Here is a 19,067-nt window from a genome sequence, read left to right on the forward strand (position 1 = left end):
ACCGAGGGCTGGAGTGCGGGCGTAGGGTGAGAGAGGATTCGAGAATCCTAGCTCAAGGGGAATTTAGGTTTTTTTGGTCCAGAGGAAGGCAAAAAAACCCTGGGCAAGCTGGCCGATGTGCTGCGGCAGGGAAAAAAATTCCTTCCTGATCCCTGAAGGCGATCGGCTCAAAAACCCTGGATCAAAAGACTGACGGCTATGGAGGGGGAAAAGGGGGGGGGGATGCTGGGTGTCACTGCTGCTGGGGTGAACCAAAATAATGGCCGCCAGGCAAAGCACAGGACCCGGGCTGGGGGGGGGGGCTGTCAGCTTGGTAAAAATAATATTTACCGATGAAGTTGCTGAACAGGGGGCCTCTGGGGGTGTGGGGGTTGAAAAACCAGAGCAATCTGTGCTTAGGAAGTTAGTATAGGGAGAAATGAACGGCGCGCCGGTAGGCCGCGGCTGAAGCCGCGGACTTTCCTAAGGTGCGGCGGCCGCGAGAAGGAGCAGGCTGGCGCGGGGGTGAAAGCGCACCAAAAAAACGCCGGAAATACACCCAGGAGGGGTGACTTGGGACCACCACAAGAACGGGTGGCCGTGCGGGCGATGATGCCGGCGAGAGATTGTATGGAGAGCCGCAGTGTGGGGTCTGAGTGACGGCTGCCCTGATAAGGACGGCCGTCCGTGGATCCCCAGGATGTCAGGCCCTGAGAGGCAGGGTCTTACCTGCGGAGGTAAAGAGGAGTCCTTGTGGAGAGCGAAGTGCTGGTTCCTGGTTCCTGGTTCCAGGGAGCTTGTTTCTAGGAGCGTCTAGCCTAGCAGCTGCCTAGCCTCTGACTGCCAGGTCTGGGTGGAAGCAGGCTCGTATGCGGAAGGTCCGAAGCGCCCTACTCCACCGCTGACACTGACTGACTGACTGACTGACGATGCACCGCCTGTCACCCAGCGCCTCCATGTCACCTTATAATTAAATGCTGCGCCTCCTGTCACCCAGCGCCTCCATGCCACCTTTTAATTAAATGCTGCGCCTCCTGTCACCCAGCACCTACATGTCACCTTATAATGTGGACGATGCACCTCCTGTCACCCAGCGCCTCCATGTCACCTTATAATGTGGACGATGCACCTCCTGTCACCCAGCGCCTCCATGTCACCTTATAATTAAATGCTGCACCTCCTGTCACCCAGCGCCTCCATGTCACCTTATAATGTGGACGATGCACCTCCTGTCACCCAGCGCCTCCATGTCACCTTATAATTAAATGCTGCACCTCCTGTCACCCAGCCCCTCCATGTCACCTTATAATATGGATCCAGCGCCTCCATGTCACCTTATAATGCAAATGCTATGCCTCCTGTCACCTTATAATGCAAATGCTATGCCTCCTGTCACCCAGCGCCTCCATGTCACCGTATAATGGGAATGCTATTCCTCCTGTCACCCAGCGCCTCCCCGTCACCTTATAATGTGGACGATGCACCTCCTGTCACCCAGCGCCTCCATGTCACCTTATAATTAAATGCTGCACCTCCTGTGACCCAGCGCCTCCATGTCAGTTTATAATGTAAACGCTATGCCTCCTGTCACCCAGTGCCTCCATGTCACCTTATAATGTGGACGATGCACCTCCTGTCACCCAGCGCCTCCATGTCACCTTATAATTAAATGCTGCACCTCCTGTCACCCAGCCCCTCCATGTCACCTTATAATATGGATCCAGCGCCTCCATGTCACCTTATAATGCAAATGCTATGCCTCCTGTCACCTTATAATGCAAATGCTATGCCTCCTGTCACCCAGCGCCTCCATGTCACTGTATAATGGGAATGCTATTCCTCCTGTCACCCAGCGCCTCCCCATCACCTTATAATGTGGACGATGCACCTCCTGTCACCCAGCGCCTCCATGTCACCTTATAATTAAATGCTGCACCTCCTGTGACCCAGCGCCTCCATGTCAGTTTATAATGTAAACGCTATGCCTCCTGTCACCCAGTGCCTCCATGTCACCTTATAATGCGGATGCTATGCCTCCTGTCACCCAGCGCCTCCAAGTCACCTTATAATGTGGACGATGCACCTCCTGTCACCCAGCGCCTCCATGTCACCTTATAATTAAATCCTCCGCCTCCTGTCACCCAGCGCCTCCATGTCACCTTATAATTAAATGCTGCGCCTCCTGTCACCCAGTGCCTCCATGTCACCTTATAATGCGGATGCTATGCCTCCTGTCACCCAGCGCCTCCAAGTCACCTTATAATGTGGATGATGCGCCTACTGTCACCCAGCGCCTCCAAGTCACCTTTTAATGTGGACGATGCACCTCCTGTCACCCAGCGCCTCCATGTCACCTTATAATTAAATGCTGCGCCTGCTTTCACCCAGCGCCTCCATGTCACCTTAAAATTAAATGCTGCGCCTCCTGTCACCCAGCACCTCCATGTCACCTTATAATGTGGACGATGCGCCTCCTGTCACCCAGCGCCTCCTGTCACCCAGCGCCTCCATGTCACCTTAAAATTAAATGCTGCGCCTCCTGTCACCCAGCACCTCCATGTCACCTTATAATGTGGACGATGCGCCTCCTGTCACCCAGCGCCTCCTGTCACCCAGCGCCTCCATGTCACCTTATAATTAAATGCTGCACCTCCTGTCACCCAGTGCCTTCATGTCACCTTATAATGTGGACAATGCGCCTCCTGTCACCCAGCGCCTCCATGTCACCTTACAATGCAAACGCTATGTCTCCTGTCACCCAGCGCCTCCATGTCACCTTATAATTAAATGCTGCGCCTCTAGTCACCCAGCGCCTCCACGTCACCTTATAATGCAAACGCTATGCCTCCTGTCACCCAGCGCCTCCATGTCACCTTATAATGCAAAGGCTATGCCTCCTGTCACCCTATAATGCGGACTCTATGCCTCCTGTCCCCCAGTGCCTCCATGTCACCTTATAATGCGGACGCTATGCCTCCTGTCACCCAGTGCCTCCATGTCACCTTATAATGCAAAGGCTATGCCTCCTATCCCCCAGTGCCTCCATGTCACCTTTTAATGTGGACGATGCGCCTCCTGTCACCCAGCGCCTCCATGTCACCTTATAATGCAAAGGCTATGCCTCCTGTCACCCTATAATGCGGACTCTATGCCTCCTGTCTCCCAGTGCCTCCATGTCACCTTATAGTGCGGATGCTATGCCTCCTGTCATCCATCGCCTCCATGTCACCTTACAATGTGAACGCTATGCCTCCTGTCACCTTATAATGCGAACGATATTCCTCCTGTCACCCAGCACCTCCATGTCACCTTACAATGCAAACGCTATGCCTCCATGTCACCTTATAATTAAATTCTGCACCTCCTGTCACCCAGCCCCTCCATGTCACCTTATAATATGGATCCAGCGCCTCCATGTCACCTTATAATGCGGATGCTATGCCTCCTGTCACCCAGTGCCTGCAGGTCACCTTATAATGTGGATGCTATGCCTCCTGTCACCTTATAATGCAGATGCTGCACCTCCTTTCACCCAGCGCCTCCATGTCACTATATAATGCAAATGCTATGCCTCCTGTCACCCAGCGCCTCCATGTCACTTTATAATGTGAATGCTATGCCTCCTGTCACCCAGCGCCTCCATGTCACCTTATAATGCGAATGCTATGCCTCCTGTCACCTTATAATGCAAATGCTATGCCTCCTGTCACCCAGCGCCTCCACGTCACCTTATAATGTGGACGCTGCACCTCCTGTCACCCAGCGCATCCATGTCACATTATAATTAAATGCTGCACCTCCTGTGATCCAGCGCCTCCATGTCATCTTATAATGCGGACTCTGCGCCTCCTGTCACCTTAAGCACTGACATTACACCACCAGGCATCCAACTCCCTCACCCCCTTGCCAATCACCCTGTAGTTGTAATAGTGCCCCCTCCGCCATTAATTACCCCTTGCTCCACAATGCAGACACTGCCCTCACCTGTCACTGCACATAACTGTGCAGTGCTGACACCAAAGCCCTGTATCACCCAGCTTCTCTCATGTCATACCACATAGCTACCTATTGGTATCATAGTTACAATAAGTTGTGAGTTCTTCCGGGTCCCGCTCTGTGTGTGCCCCGCCCACTTCCTGTTCGTTCGCTGATACTACTTCCGGGTCCCTGTAGTAGCAGAGAAGTCGTGTTTTGGAGTTGTTCTGTGTGTGAAGGTGTCAGTTTTGCAGCAACAATGGGGAAACGACAGCATCAGAAGGATAAGATGTGAGTACCCTGTGATCAGTGTGTGTTCTCAGCTTTATCCCTTATCTTTAGTTATCACACGGCATAGCATTCTCCATCACAGCGCCCCTTAGTACATAAAGTCCTGTATACACCGACATGTGTGTCTTCTACTGACTGATGACACAATGTCTGGTCGGTGTGATTGCCAGACAATCTTCTTTTTTTTTTTTTTTATGTTTTTACATAGCTGTACCTGCAAAATGGGCCACCATGAAGTGATCTAGCAGGACTTTATTACTAAAGCTCCACTTTATTAAGCCCTCCTATCCTTTTACAGATAAGGAAGCTGCTTCTGTTTGATCTAAAACTACCATGGTGCTGCACATGTGATCAGTAAGGATGAGCTCCGGCGTGTTCCCATAGAACACGTGCAGAGCCCGCCAGGAAGTGAGCACGGCGCTGCGCTAATCACAGCCAGGGAGACATTGTCCCAATGCTCGGCTGCAGGGATCGTGAAATGTCTCCCTGGCTGTTATTAGCGCAGTGCCGTGCTCACTTCCTGGCGGGCTCTGCACGTGTTCTATGCGAACAAGCCAGATCTCATCCTTAGTGATCCGTTATGACACCAGTCATTTGATTGACAATTTGGCTGAGAAAACAATGAAATTGACAATTAGCAATTTAAGCATTTCAGGAATTTAACTGTTTTTTTGAAACCATTAAAGTGATTGGTTTAGTTACGCTTCATGATTTACTGCTGTTCAGTGGCTCCAGGCTTTAGCAACATGGCAGCCTCCAGCAAGAAGAAAGAGGAGCAATGCTGGAGGCAATTTACAGCACACTCATTTTGGTAGCATAATAATGTGGAATGTATGTTCCTTGCTAAAGAACATTTATTTTATTTTTAAAATCAATTTGTTATGGGTAAAGTTCCGCTTTAAACATGTTTTTACTTCTCCTCACCTTTTTTGTGTTCCCTTAAGGCACTGGTGACGTAGCCCAGGCCATAGAGGTGCTCCTTGGGAAGGCTACATCGCCTAGGTTCACACTTATGTGGCACAGGAAATGCAGTGATCCCTGCGCATTTTCCGCACCGATTTGTAACCGCAATGTGTTTGTGATCCGCTGTGGGTGTCAATACAAAGTTATCACTACCCCAAAAGGATTTCAAACACAGTGCAGTTTGCCCCCCACTGGATCACATGGTACAAAATGACCATGCGATTCAATGTGGCTCCAAAAAAGGTGCATGCACCTCTTTGGTGCGATGGGGTGTGATTTAAATCCATTCAAAATGAAAGGTCTTAAATTGCATCACACTAAATTGCATAGAAATGCAGTGCTGTTCCAATGCGGGTTAGCCGGGTAGAGAGATCTCATAGCTAAGTTGTGAGATCTCTCGGTATTGTTTTACAACTCATGAGCGAGATGAAGAGCATTTTATTAAATTGCTGCTATGTTTGGAGTTCTGCTTTTAAAAAAACAAAAAAAAAACTGTGCAACATTGCAAAATGTTGATTTATTTTATTGTCATACCTGTAGACTGTTTGGGCCCTCTGGAAGCCTGCCCCAATAACTCCCAGTTAGCAATCCCTACCTCCTTCCTTGGTGCTAGGGCAGGTTGGCATAATCTCATAGATTTTAAGAAACATACAAAGTCAGTAGACAATTCATTGAAGTGAATTTTTATAAAAAAAAATCTATATATGGCTTGTCATGATGATAATATGGGCCAAAGATCAGATACAAGGCTTTTCCCAGTGCCACCACTCATATCCCTGTGCAAGTTTCTTGCATTAGATCAGTGGTTCTCAGGACCCACTGACAGGCCAGGTTTGCAGGATAACTGAAATACATCACAGGTGATATCAGTAAATTCTAGTCTGCATCTCCCCAAGGTAATACTTAAAACCTGCCCTGTTAGTGGGTCCTGAGGACAGGAGTTGAGAACCACTGCACTGTACATAATCCATGCTTTTTTTTTTTTTTTTTTTTTCAGCAAATATGGATGTTATTTTTAGTATAAGTCCAGTTTTGTTTAGGGGAAAAAAATCATCATCTAATGAAGCGGAGTTCCACCCATTTTTAAAGTTACTTTCATCCACATGCCCTCCCGCCGCAGTGCGTTCATAATTTTTTTTTTTTTTTCATTTTAGTTTAAATTTTTTATCACTTAAAGGGGTTGTAAAGGAATTATTTTTTTCCTAAATAGCTTCCTTTACCTTAGTGCAGTCCTCCTTCACTTACCCCCAGGGCTGTGGAGTCGGAGTCGGAGTCGAGGAGTCGGGGGAAATTTTGGGTACCTGGAGTCGGAGTCGGCAAACAATGCACCGACTCCGACTCCGACTCCTACTAAATTTAGATTGGAATAAAAAAAAAAAAAAAGCAAGTTTAAATGTCCCAATTCACAAAAAGTTATAATTAATGACTTCTCTACTGTAAGAATAAAGAAGAATGCATGCAGTGCCTCACTTAACCGCAAAACGAACACGTTAAGTGACCGTGAAGAAGCGTGCTTTTCATGTGCTTCACTATATGGCACGCAACGCACAATTAGGAGCTGCAATACTTATACTTTCCATAGTGTTGTGTTCTGCTTTTACAGGGAACGCAGCGTCCATGTGTAACCTAGCCTCTCACTGATAAGGGATTAAATAAATATGTTTTTTGCAGGACTAGAGAGTGAGACACTTGTATAAGTGAAGGGAATGGAGGGCCAATAGTTCAAGACTGAAGCTGTAAACCAGCCCTCAAAATTTCCACTCGCCTACTAGTATTTGGCGAGTGGATTTAAGCTGGGGGCGAGTGATGATTGGGCTGCATGACCAATCTTCCTCCAATCTGTGCCTACACTTAGAGTCCCGATGAGATTGGCGGCCGAAGAGGAAAGGTGCATGCTCGGGAAAAGTAGTCTGGTGAGCCAGGCAGAGCAGTACACAGGTGCTCTCCTTACAATTCTCATTAAGCCATGGGACCTAACAGTATGACCTCTCTGAGCCTGCCCCCCTCCCCCGGGCCCCGACCAATGTAGCTGGAGAGCAGAAAGTAATGAGTGAGGTGGAGGATTGCCAAAATTACCACTCCGGTGCAGCGCTCACTGAGAGTTAATTGCCCTGACATGAGAGCGGCAGCCTTCCAGTTTGTGCAGTTTTCTTCTCCTTGTGCTCTATGTAAGTGTCCAACAGTTTAGCCTGAGCACTGTGAGCAGACTGGTCTCAATGTGTGCTGTGCGCTGTCAGTGTGCGCTGTGCTATGGTGTCAATGGCTGTGCAGTTGTGTGGATCTCAGCGCTGGATTGTACTCCCTCCCACTGTGCTGCAGCTTCTCTCCTCTCTGCCAGCCTGAATAAATGGGGGGGAAGTGGGGACATGCAAGCGTGGAGCTGCACACACAGGCTCCTGATGATGAGATGAATGGGAGAGCGAGAGAGGATGGATGGGAGTTGCAGAGGAGACAGCAAGAGAATGGGGAAGAGACCCAGTTCTAGTGCCCTGTCCCTCTGGTCTGCCCCCAGTGCCCTGTCCCTCTGGTCTGCCCCCAGTGCCCTGTCCCTCTGGTCTGCCCCCAGTGCCCTGTCCCATTTTGTTAAAGTTGTTGTTGGTAATATTTAATTTTGTAACTTGATTCTGCATAAAACATTGTCATTCCATGAGATAATCTACAAGGGCGTGTTTACAGGTGCAATTAGGCGCAGGGCAGTGTATGAATTAGGTGGGGCAACTGGTGGCGAGTAACTCTTGAGGCCTGGCTAGTAGCTCAGGACTTGAAATTTTGAGCCCTGCTGTAAACCATTGGAAAAACTGCTGTCATTTAGCTAAGGCTATAAAAACTTGTAAACTCTGATTGTTGGCTTAAACTTTAAACATGACTATGGGATTCTCCTAGGAAAATCATGTTTTAGAATAAAAAACTTTGTTTTCATTGTGTTTGTCTTTTGCTTAAACTGTGCAATACAGTAGACTGTTGGCTTCCCAGCCAGTAGTCCTGTGGTAGGTTGCGTTTCTTTCCCTCAAGGAATGTATAAAATACATTCGCATATTAATACAGAGGAGTCGGAGTCGGAAGTACATAAAACTGAGGAGTCGGAACATTTATCTACCGACTCCACAGCCCTGCTTACCCCATCCTTCCATTTTGCTTTTAAATGTCCTTATTTATTCTGAGAAATGCTCACTTCCTGTTCTGTCTGTAACCCCACACAGTAATGCAAGGCTTTCTCCCTGGTGTGGAGTGTTGTGCTCGCCCCCTCCCTTGAGGTAAGACTCCCTACGGAATTTTATTCCCAACATGCGGACCTTCTTGCACCTAGACTCGCGTCCTTTTTCTCTGGACTGGAGACAGCTTCTGTGCCTGAGTCTATGGAGGAGGCTATTGTCCTACTCCCCAATCCTGGTAAGGACCCCCAGGAATGCGCCTTATATAGGCCCATCTCATTGTTAAATGTGGATGCCAAAATATTGGCCACCCGCCTGTCTTCGGTCATATCTACTCTGATCCATGTTGATCAGACCGGGTTCATGCCGGACAAGGGCACAGATATAAATATCCAGCGTCTCTTCCTGAATATATCCATCACTCGCGATAATGCCTGGTGATTGCCTCCCTAGATGCCGAAAAGGCATTGGACTTGGTGAAGTGGGAATACCTATGGGGGGTGCTGCAACATTTTGGCTTCGGTCCTAGTTTTTTGCGACGGATCAAACTGCTCTACAGAGCACCGAGGGCTAGGGTGCGTACCAATGACTGGGTCTCTGACTTTCCTCCTGCATAGGGGCACTCGCCAGGGGTGCCCCCTGTCCCCCGGTCTGTTTGCTCTGGAGCCTCTGGCAATTTTGCGGAGTCTTTGGGGGTCCGGGGGATGCGGATTGGTGGCCTGGAGGAGAAAATCTCCCTCTATACGAATGATGCCCTTCTCTATCTGAATAATGCTGGCCCTTCCCTGTCCTCTGCCCTAGAACTATTTGATAACTTTGGGTCCTTTTTGGGGGTCCACATAAATTGGTCTAAATCGGTTCTTTTCCCCCTGGATGCTCGGCCTCGAAGGATCCACTCCTGCTTAATTGCAGTGGGTTTCGGAGTTCAAGTATCTTGGGCTGATGGTTGCTAGGGCTCCATCCCAGTACCTTTCCCTCAACATACTTCCCTTGCTTCAGCTGTTGAAGGAACGATGTCGGTCCTGGTCCGGTCTGCCGCTAAATTTGATTGGCCGCATTAACATAATAAAGATGATTCTATTACCTAAATTTAGTTGCCTCTTTAGGAACAGCCCGGTCTGGATCCCGGCATCCTTCTTTCTGGAGGTTGATAGTTGTATTATCTATTTTCTTTGGAATGGGTCCGTCCCCCGATTGGCAAAATCCACACTGCATCTACCGACTCACTTAGGGGGTCTTGCCCTCCCGAATTTTAGGATTTAATTTTGGGCAACAATGCTAGTTACAGTTTACTGGTGGTTTGAGGCCAGCCGCTCTAACGCTGCGGTCTGTGTGGAGGTGGCTCGATTGGGTTCCTTGCAGGAACTTCAAAACCTGGTGTATAGAGGAACAAGGGCATATGAGGACCTCCCGGTCCCAACTAAGACGACGATCAGAGTGTGGGTTGCGGCTCAATGTAGATTCCACCAGACGGAGCGCTGGTCCCCAATCCAGCCTCTCTGGGGGAATCCTAATTTGCCTCATTTTATATCTCTACCGGATCCCCAGGTCTGGGCGAGGTTTCGGTATCAAGACACTGAGGGACATTTTGCCAGCCGACACACTGTTGTCACTCCCCCAACTGACTGAGAAATATAATTTACCTGGATGGATGTTCTTCCGATATGCCCACTTTCGCCATGCTGCTAGGGGTTTAGTTTCCTTTTTTCTCATGTGTTCAGTTGGACCCGGTTGAGGACCTACTGTTTGGTGCTGACCTGCAGAAGCCTCTCTCTGCTTTGTATAGCACACTGCTCCCCATTGATTCACTTAGACTGGAGAGGCTGTGGAAGTCGTGGAGGGCGGATATACCGGCCCTGGATAGGGAGGATTGCCTGGAGCGGGGCCCAAAGTTGGTTGTATCTGCGGGGGACAAGCTCATACAGACTCATTTTTTTCATAGGGTCTACTGTACTCCGGTACAAATGTCCAGAATATACCCTGACAGAGAACCATGCTGCCCAAGGTGTTGGACGCAGCGGGGCACCTTTATTCACATGTTTTGGTCCTGCCCGGCTCTGGTGCCCTTCTGTCCGCCTGTAGCTTTCCGTCCCCATGTCTCCTGAATTGGCCCTACTGGGTGTCATTGATGATGAGCAGCGATCCCACCATAGTAAGCTGTTAATCTTTTACTTTCTCTTCTATGCCAAGAAAGACATTTTATGTAAATGGACTTCCTCTGCCCCTCCTTTGGTGTCCTCCTGGGAAAGTAAAATTAATGCTGCCCTCCTCTATAAATTGACATACATTAGTCGTGGTTGTCCCTGGAAATTCTACAAAGTATGGTCTCCTTGGACTCTTCCTTCCTTCCTTCTACCTTTTCTTTCTTTCTTTCTTTCTTTCTTTCTTTCTTTCTTTCTTTCTTTCTTTCTTTCTTTCTTTCTTTCTTTCTTTCTTTCTTTCTTTCTTTCTTTCTTTCTTTCTTTCTTTCTTTCTTTCTTTCTTTTTCTTCTTCCACCCCCCCCATCTCTTCCTCTTCCCTCTCTGTGGTTCTAGGACCTCAGCTTTGAATAGGATCCTCTGTTGAATCTAGGACTGTACTCCTGAGTGCGCGTAGACGGTTTACCATTTTCAGTAACAAGCTAGTGCTACTGTACTATATTTATCTGCAGACCTGGCTGTATTACGTGTTTTCTTTTTCTCTGTACTGTATACCATCCTTCAATAAAGCACTCCTGATTGTTTTTTGTTTTTTTTAACATACAACAATAGCCTATTATTGCTGTACAAGTACCGGTAGTTACAATCATGGCGGTGCTTTTATCAAAAACATTGTAGTGGAGACTGGAGCTCCGTTTTTTAAGCAGTTTTCGCTGCTGTTAAAAGCTTGTAGCCCTGCTGATTCAGGAGGTTTTTTTTTTTTTCTGAGCCCCGAAACTCCTTGGCTGTTTTGTAGTGTAAACCAATAAATAAAATTTTACTGTCTTTATTATTTGATCTGGTGCTTCTTTTGGTGCAGTTTTTTTTTTTTGGTAACCTGCTGGGTATGCACTGGAGGGTAGCCGTGTTTGCCTAACCTGAGCCAGTGAGCTCTCTGAATATTTTTGTCATATCACTACTTTGTATGAACCTACATTACCGCACCAGTGTAAACACATTCATTAATTTTAAAGGAAAGCATTTTTCTTGCGCATTTCAGGCACTTTTTATTTTTTTAATTTTTAACACAAAATCACTTGAAATACTCCTCAGGGTCATACACAATTCGCATAGCAGGAGATTCTGACCGGCTTTCTATGGAGCCGGTTCACACATCTCTGCAGCGGCTCCAGTGTGAATTGCACAGGAGTCCTGTGTGTCTTTTGGTCTGTTTCGCGTCCAAATTTGGGCAGAAATCGGACCTTGAATGGTGAATGAAGGTGCACCGGATCCCTGCTGCGAGCCGCTGCAAACTCTAGTGTGAACCCAACCTGAATAAATAACAGGTTGATGCTGTGTTCACATGTATTTACACAAGAAGTGACTACCTGCGAATAGACGAGGAACGTGGCAGAATGGGCAGGACAGGTTCTTTTGCTTGTCCAGCTTTTTACATCCTTTTAACCAAGGGATAGAGGACTACATGTGCCCCCTATCTGACTGTACCTTGTGGAAATGGTGTGTGGATTGGAGGATTGCTCTACTAAAGGACACATGTTTTGGCAGCTAAAACAGTCATTTATAAATGTATTTCAACTGGGTATTGAGTTGCTTGAGTTGTAAAAACTGAGCTGTCTGTTATAATGGTATAATCATTTTGTGTTTGTTTTCCTAGGTACATCACATGTGCTGAGTATACATACTTCTATGGAGGGAAGAAACCAGGTATGATCTGTATAGAACGTCACTGTGTGCATTATACTTCAAATCTGTTCAAAACCGATCAATTGTTATTAATTTGGACAACAGTACAACAGAGTTCAGGCCTATCCTGGACAATTGAAGATATCCGAGAGCTTCCACCAGCACCACAACCTTCTCTTAAAGTGGAACTTTAGTAAAAATAAATTCTGTTACATCACTTCAGGCTGGCTCATTTTGCAGGTATAGCTACAGTGCAACCAACAGAAAGTAGCACATAATTGTGACGTGAAAGGAAAATGAAAAACGGTTTTCAATTTTTTTTTTTTGTTTTTTTTTTTTACAAATATCTGAAAAGTGTGGCATTCATTTGTATTCAGCCCCTTTTACTCTGATACCCCTAAAAAATAGCAGTGTTTTTAACGCTCCGCGATAGGCGTATCCAGTGTGAAAGGGGTCTAATGAAAAAACATCAGTGGCTGTCCTAGCTTCATTCAGCAAGAGCCCACAGTGTAGCACTCGCCGCATGTCACTGGAGAGCACATTGAACACATTTTATAAGTGGTCAGAAACTTGTAAATAACTCATGAAAGAATAAAGTTGCGTTAAAACCAAGCACACCATTGTTTATCTTGTGAAATTCTCAATAAGTTTGATGTGTCACATGACCCTCTTCCTATTGAAAAAACGAAATTTGGATTCAAAATGGCCGCCATGGTCACCACCCATCTTGAAAAGTTTCCCCCCTCACATATACTAATGTGCCACAAACAGGAAGTTAATATCACCAACCATTCCCATTTTATTAAGTTGTATCCATATAAATGGCCCACCCTGTAGTTCTGTTATGAATGTGCTGGTATCACCCAGTGAAAAGAATAGCAACACACTGAAATGTCTTTAGCTTTGCTCTCTTCTCCTGTCAGCACATATAAGCGGCAGTGCCTGTTGTGTTTTTTTTTTTTTTTAAGCTATATTTCTTAGTTTTGAAATGGGGGGGGGGGGGGGGCACATAAACCAACAATGGTTTCTCATGTGTCATCATTAAATTACCATAATAACAAAGTTAGAGTTTATATCGGGTACAAGAAACCAACAAGTCAGAAAAGCAGCATTTAGATCCCAGTATCCAGGATCTAGAGTAAGTGGGCTAGAAATCCAGCTAACAGAGCCTGCTGCAGGTGGGGAGAGGGAATGGGATGGAGGAAATGGGAGCGGGTACCAACAAAAAAACATTACTCGCTCCACCTAGGCAAGGTTTAAGGGAATGGGAGTGATTCACCCATTTCCTCCCCTCACCGCTGTTACTAATTAACACCTTTTGTTACTTTCTAATACTGACTTTGTATGCCAGCATTTCCCCGTTCCACCACGCGCAGATACATACAAGGGTGTGTATTGACAAAAAAAAAACACTGTTCGCTCCCCACCTCCCTCCAAAAAAATTACAACTGTTCCTGCTAGGTGAAGGAAGAGAATGAGTCACGTCCCTCTTTAAAGCTTTTTGAGAATATGCAAGTACAGGTAGTATTATTGTGAATATTCTGGGTACAAGTGTACTTTAAATAATTTTTGATGCTTGCAACTGTACAATGTATACGCTGGAGTGCTATGATCTTTGATGTATGACTCTTGAGCCCCTTCTTTCTTTCTGTATGTACCCGTATTTGAACTTTAATTCTATTAAAAAGTAAATCTATTTTTGAATGTACCCTCAAGTACATTAAATGGTAAACCCTTGAAATCCAGATTTAATCCGTGAGGGATTGAGCAATGTACTCAAAACACAACTCCATGTTGGATGACATTACTGTAAAAAAAAAAAAAGCATTTCCTAAAAATTATGGCTTGTTTAACCTAATTAAAGCCCTTTAGTGTATAAGGGGAAAAAAGGGAGGTTTAATTAGGTTAACAAGTCATAATTTTCAGGAAATGCTTTTTTCTCTTATCGTCCATGGACGGACACAGCTCCTTAAATCTTGACAAGTGGGTTATGTTCCCTGTTTACAGGAGAGGACTAGGCAGAAACATGTTAAATAGTTAAATACATGTTAAATTAACAGAGTTGAACAGCCCCGCCCAGGGGGCGGTCCCTCCAGACATAACCCTCCTCACTGCAGCATGCAGCCTCAGTTTCGTTCTGCCTAGCAAAGGAGAAGGACGTATGGCTCCCTTTGGGCCCAGCGCCCTGAGGAGAAATTTTTATTTTACTTTTTCTTGAAGAATCTTCTTTCAACTGTCGGCTGAGAGACAGGCTGGATAATATAGATCCTTGTAGTCTACTCAGTCCGACCAGCAAGCGTGGGCACACCTTTGCAAAGAGGCTTGGTCTGCCACGCCATACCCCATGACTCCTGGGGTGGCCGGTGAGCTTTGCTCCGAGGTCCACATATGACTGGGCTGTGGTGTTGTCTCACTCACAGTGGACCGGGCCGACAGCTACCTCCATTTCGGTTGTAGTTCTGTCAGGAATGCGTCAGCGAGTCCTCGCTTGGACGGGTAAGTACAGTCCCTCCTGCTTCGGTGGGTTGGTACAGCTGGGCATTCCTGGGGTTCGGGGGTCCCTTCCCCTTACTTCCCTGCTCCTTTCCCTTGCTGCATTGCTAACATTGCTGCTGTCAGGGGGGAGGGGGCCTTCCTGAGGGGACTGTGTTATCTGGCCTGTGTTTTTTCTTTTTTGTATTGGGCTTTCCTGTGAGGTAAAAAGCCCTATGATGAGCACAGATGTTTATGATTGTACTTCAGCAGACGCTGACTGATTGGTGACACCTGTAACGGTTTTGCTTTTTATGCTGTATCTGTGTCTTATCCTTAAATAAAACAGCCCTAGGAGGCTTTTCCTGTTTAAACACAGGTCCCTGCAGAAGTTACCTCACGGTTCTTTTCCTCACAGGCAGCGCTGGGCAGTCTCCTCCTGAGGGAGTCCCCTGGTTACCCCTGGTCAGCGCAGCAAGTGGGTGAGAGGCCCTGAATAGGGCTCTAGGAGCTTTTGTCTATTTGTATGGACAGGTGTGCATATTATAATACACACTATGTAAATATTGGAGTCAGTATCTGGGTCCTTCCCCACATGCTGGTGGTGGCAGCAGGTGTTAGCACCTGGGATTCCCACAGAGTTTTTATTGTTAGTCCTGGATACAGTTTGTGCCAGGGTGGGGGTGGACTGCGGGCGGGCGGTAAAAGAGTGCCCCCTTCCCCCGTTATCCCCTGGGGGATGCTCTGTTATGGAGCCATGGACCAGGTACCTAGTTAAAAAAAAAAAAAAAAAAAAAAAAAGCAGAATAAGGCATTTATGGGTGCGCTTTTTACTGCTGCAAGGGACTCTCCTAAGCTGCATAGTGCAGCTGGGTTTCCGCCGAGGGCTCGGTCTTTTTTGGATCACACAAATCAGACCGCTGTGTAGGTTTTTTCCTTCTGTGCCCTTCTTTGATAATTTCTGAGATGCGGAATGAGAAAAGCCGCTGAGGGCTTTTGTAGTCCCTTACCGCCGGGCGGGAACCCCCGCTTGTATGGATCTGACTGATAGAAGATCCGAAGTACTGACCCGTTCCATGTTTACCATGCTGGGGTCTGGCTTGCGGGCCTATTGTGGCCACTACACTGGGGTCTCAGTCGACGCTGGCGCCATTTTTTGGGAGGTTTTTCAATTACATTGAAAACTCCCATTGGCGCCCATTTTGTCGTAGCCGCGCTATGGCGCAGCTTACATTGTGCCGGCCATTTTCCTGTGGCCGCGTTCTGAACGCTCGGCGGCCATCCTGGAGTAGTCCTGACCCCTAGTGCTGTATACAACTCACAGAGTGAGCATTTTGCACCAGACAGTGGAGGAGCACCGACTCTCTCCTGAGGTTATTAGCCTAGCGGACCAGCTGGTCCAGGGCCTCATATAGGTCTGTGATGCTTCATTGAATGCTGCGCCCTTGTTATCCAGGGTGTCTGTTTCAGAATGTTTTTATGCACACGGTGGTGTAGTGCTTAACTCCATTACTTGGCAGCAAAAGAGTCATTGGTTCGAATCCGCACACTGACGCCAATCTGCCTGGAGCTTGCATTGTCGCTCCCTGTGTCTGCGTGGGTTTCCTCTGGGTACTCCGGTTTCCTCCAAAGACATGTGTGCATACACCTACATAATACACATACACACTATGTGTGTGTATTATTTAGGGGCAACCCTCCCAGGCCGTCAAAGGCCCAGCTGGGGGACTAATCTGTCCCTGGGTGCATAAGCCGATCACGCCAGCACCCAAATCCTGCCAATGTATATAGCCTTCCCTCCCTGTCTCTAGGTGGGAGGGGCGGCTTGCAGGTTCACAATTCAGTGAAACCTCCCTGCTCTCCGACTAGTGGGTCTGCGAGGTGGTCTCTTCGGAGTACTAGATAGGGTTTCCTCCTATCCACAGAACAAAGTTCTGTCCTTGTGTCTTCCTCTCCCGGCCCGTCGGTCTGCCTTGGGCAGTGTGGGATTTGCTAAGCTGCGAGGTAATTTTACCTTTCCTGCAGGATGAGAGTTTTGGGGTTTTCTATGGGCCTCAGGCCCTAAATACCTTTGTGAACGTCGGGTAGTTCCGCATGGAATCCATTTGTTCGGTGGTAGCTGCGCTTTATCCGGGGGATGTCCTGACGTCCTCGGACATCAGGGACGCATACATGCATGTCCCGTTTTGCACATGTCACAGTGTTTTTTTTTTTTTTTCTGTGCTTCGTGATGAGAGAAGGGTCTCTGTCAGCCTGTGGCCCTCCCTTTTGATCTGGCGTCAGCACCATGGGTTTTCAGCTAGGAGCTCGCACTTATTTGAATTTTGTTGGGACAGCGAGGCTTTGCCTCATTGGCTACTTGGACGACTTTCTTCTGAGAGCAGCTTCTGTCTCCGTCCTAGTGAATGGGTTATTCCCATTCAGACCCTCCGAAGATTCGGGTGGATGTTAAACGTTTAGGCCAGAAAGTGTAGCTCGGTGGCAGCAAGCCTGCCCTCCATGTGTGCGACCCAGGGTTCAAATCATGTGCATGCTAGGTTCCGACTCGGCGTTGGAGTATCTAGTGTTGATCCAGACTCCTCAGTGGCAAAGGTCCTTCTTCCCCTGGAGAATTTGCAGACTCTTCAGTCTGCGGTGAAGGTATTGGCATCACGCAATCGGTCTTCTCTCCGGGCGCCTGCTGGTTCGGGGTCTGTGGGTAGCCTCCTTCAAGGTGGTACTGTATGCCCAGTTCCACACCCTGGTGTTCCAGGGGAACTACTGTCCAGGTGGTAAAAATCTCTTGTCTCTGAAATCATTAGATTCCTGTGCGCCACCTAGTCAGAGTCTCTCTGAGTTGGTGACAGAGATTCCCGACTCTTTGGTCCGGGAAGTTGTTCCTTCCTTCCAGTGGTCGGTGTTTACGACGGATGCCAGCTCACGGGTTGTGAACCTGGAGGTTCACAAAACTGGGGGGGTCCAGTCGGCCCTGAGTCGCTGGACTTGCGTGGACCTATGACCACACCTCCTTGAATGTGTCTGGTCTCGGTAGCTACCCAGGGTCGGGCCTGGCTAGTGCCTGGTGGGAGACCACCTGGGAATACCAGGTGCTGTCTACTGTTCATTGTCCTACTATTTTAGGCGATCAGGCTATGCTTCTCCTTGTGGTCGACCGATCTGGTTTCAGCCGGACAACGCCACGGCCGTGGCTTCAGTCTACCATCAGGTATGCCGGCAGGCGGACGGACTGCTGGAGTCGCCAGATGCTGGACCAGGGCGACTGGTCTTTGTGCTTGGGGTGTTTCGGCTCCCTTGCAGGAGGTGAGCCTCACATGGCATGGATCTCCTGGCAGCTTGTCTCCGCCGCAAGGGTGTCAAAGTTAGTGGCCAGGTCTAGTGATCTTGTACAGACGCGTCAGTCGCGCTGGTGGCCCTGTGTTGTCTGTATCGGTGATTTTTTTGCCATTCCTCCATGGTAGTTGCTTACTCGGCCGCTCCACAGAGTGGATGCTGAGGAGATCCCGATGATTCTAATCGCTCCAGATTGACCTCGGCGTCCTTGGTACGCTGATATCGGGCGCCTGGTAGCGGAGGCACCCTGGCGATTGCCAGGGCAGGAGGTTCCTGTCTCAAGGTCCCATACTTCCTCCTGTTGTACAGTCACTGACTTGCTCAACATGGTTATTGGAAGCCAGACTTTAGGTGACCAGGGTCTGTCTGACTCGGTCATCTCAACAGGGCACCGTAGTCTTCTTCCGGAGGATCTACCGTCGCACCTCTCTTGGTGCGAAGGGATGGAGTGACGTCCACGGGCGTAATCTCGGTGTCCAGGGTCCTGCTGTTTTTAAAGCTTGGATTGGATCTAAAAATTGCTTAAAGCACCGTTTGGGGGCAGATTTCAGCCTTGGCTGTGTTCTTTTAGTGGCCTTTTTGCGGCCCGTTCCCTGGTGGGTCCCCTTTTTTTGTGTGCAAGGGGTTTGTCATATACTTTCCCCTCTTGGCCCATCTCTTCCCCCATGAGTTTTGACTCTGGTGCTCTCGGTTCTTCAGGAACCTTCTTTTTGGAAACATCAGAGAGATTTTCTCTTGACACTATCTCAGAAGGTGGCCCCTTTAGTGGCCTTTACCTCTGTTAGAGGGGTTTCTGAGTTGGCGGTCTTGTCTTGCAAGCCGCCATGCTTGATCCCCCATAAGGATTAGGTGATGGTGCGCCCGCGACTTTCCCTTCTTCCGAAGGAGGTTTCGGCCTTTCATACTTTAGGCGTGGTACGCGCTTTGCGGGTATACCAGCCTACTACAGCTCCATTTCGGAGCTTCTGACTCTTTTGTGTCGGTGTCTGGTCCACAAAAGGGCCTGGCGGTCTCGTCGACCACCATTTCTCGGTGGATCAGGCAGGCCGTCATACAGGCCTATGCTCCTAAGGGGCGGGCCCC

The 19,067-nt window shown here is 48.1% G+C and overlaps 1 protein-coding gene across 1 annotated transcript in view; it reads left to right on the forward strand.

Moving 5' to 3' along the window:
* Positions 1-4,123: 4,123 nt before the first annotated feature.
* Positions 4,124-19,067, forward strand: part of PPIL2 (peptidylprolyl isomerase like 2) — an 83,200-nt gene continuing 68,256 nt past the window's right edge. The window contains exons 1-2 of the mRNA XM_040348309.1: positions 4,124-4,245; positions 12,154-12,203. Coding sequence (XP_040204243.1) covers positions 4,214-4,245; positions 12,154-12,203 — 82 coding nt within the window. The 5' untranslated portion in view covers positions 4,124-4,213. The remainder of the gene's footprint in view (positions 4,246-12,153; positions 12,204-19,067) is intronic.

Source organism: Rana temporaria, chromosome 1 (assembly GCF_905171775.1).
Source record: "Rana temporaria chromosome 1, aRanTem1.1, whole genome shotgun sequence".
Taxonomy (NCBI): Eukaryota; Metazoa; Chordata; class Amphibia; order Anura; family Ranidae; genus Rana; species Rana temporaria.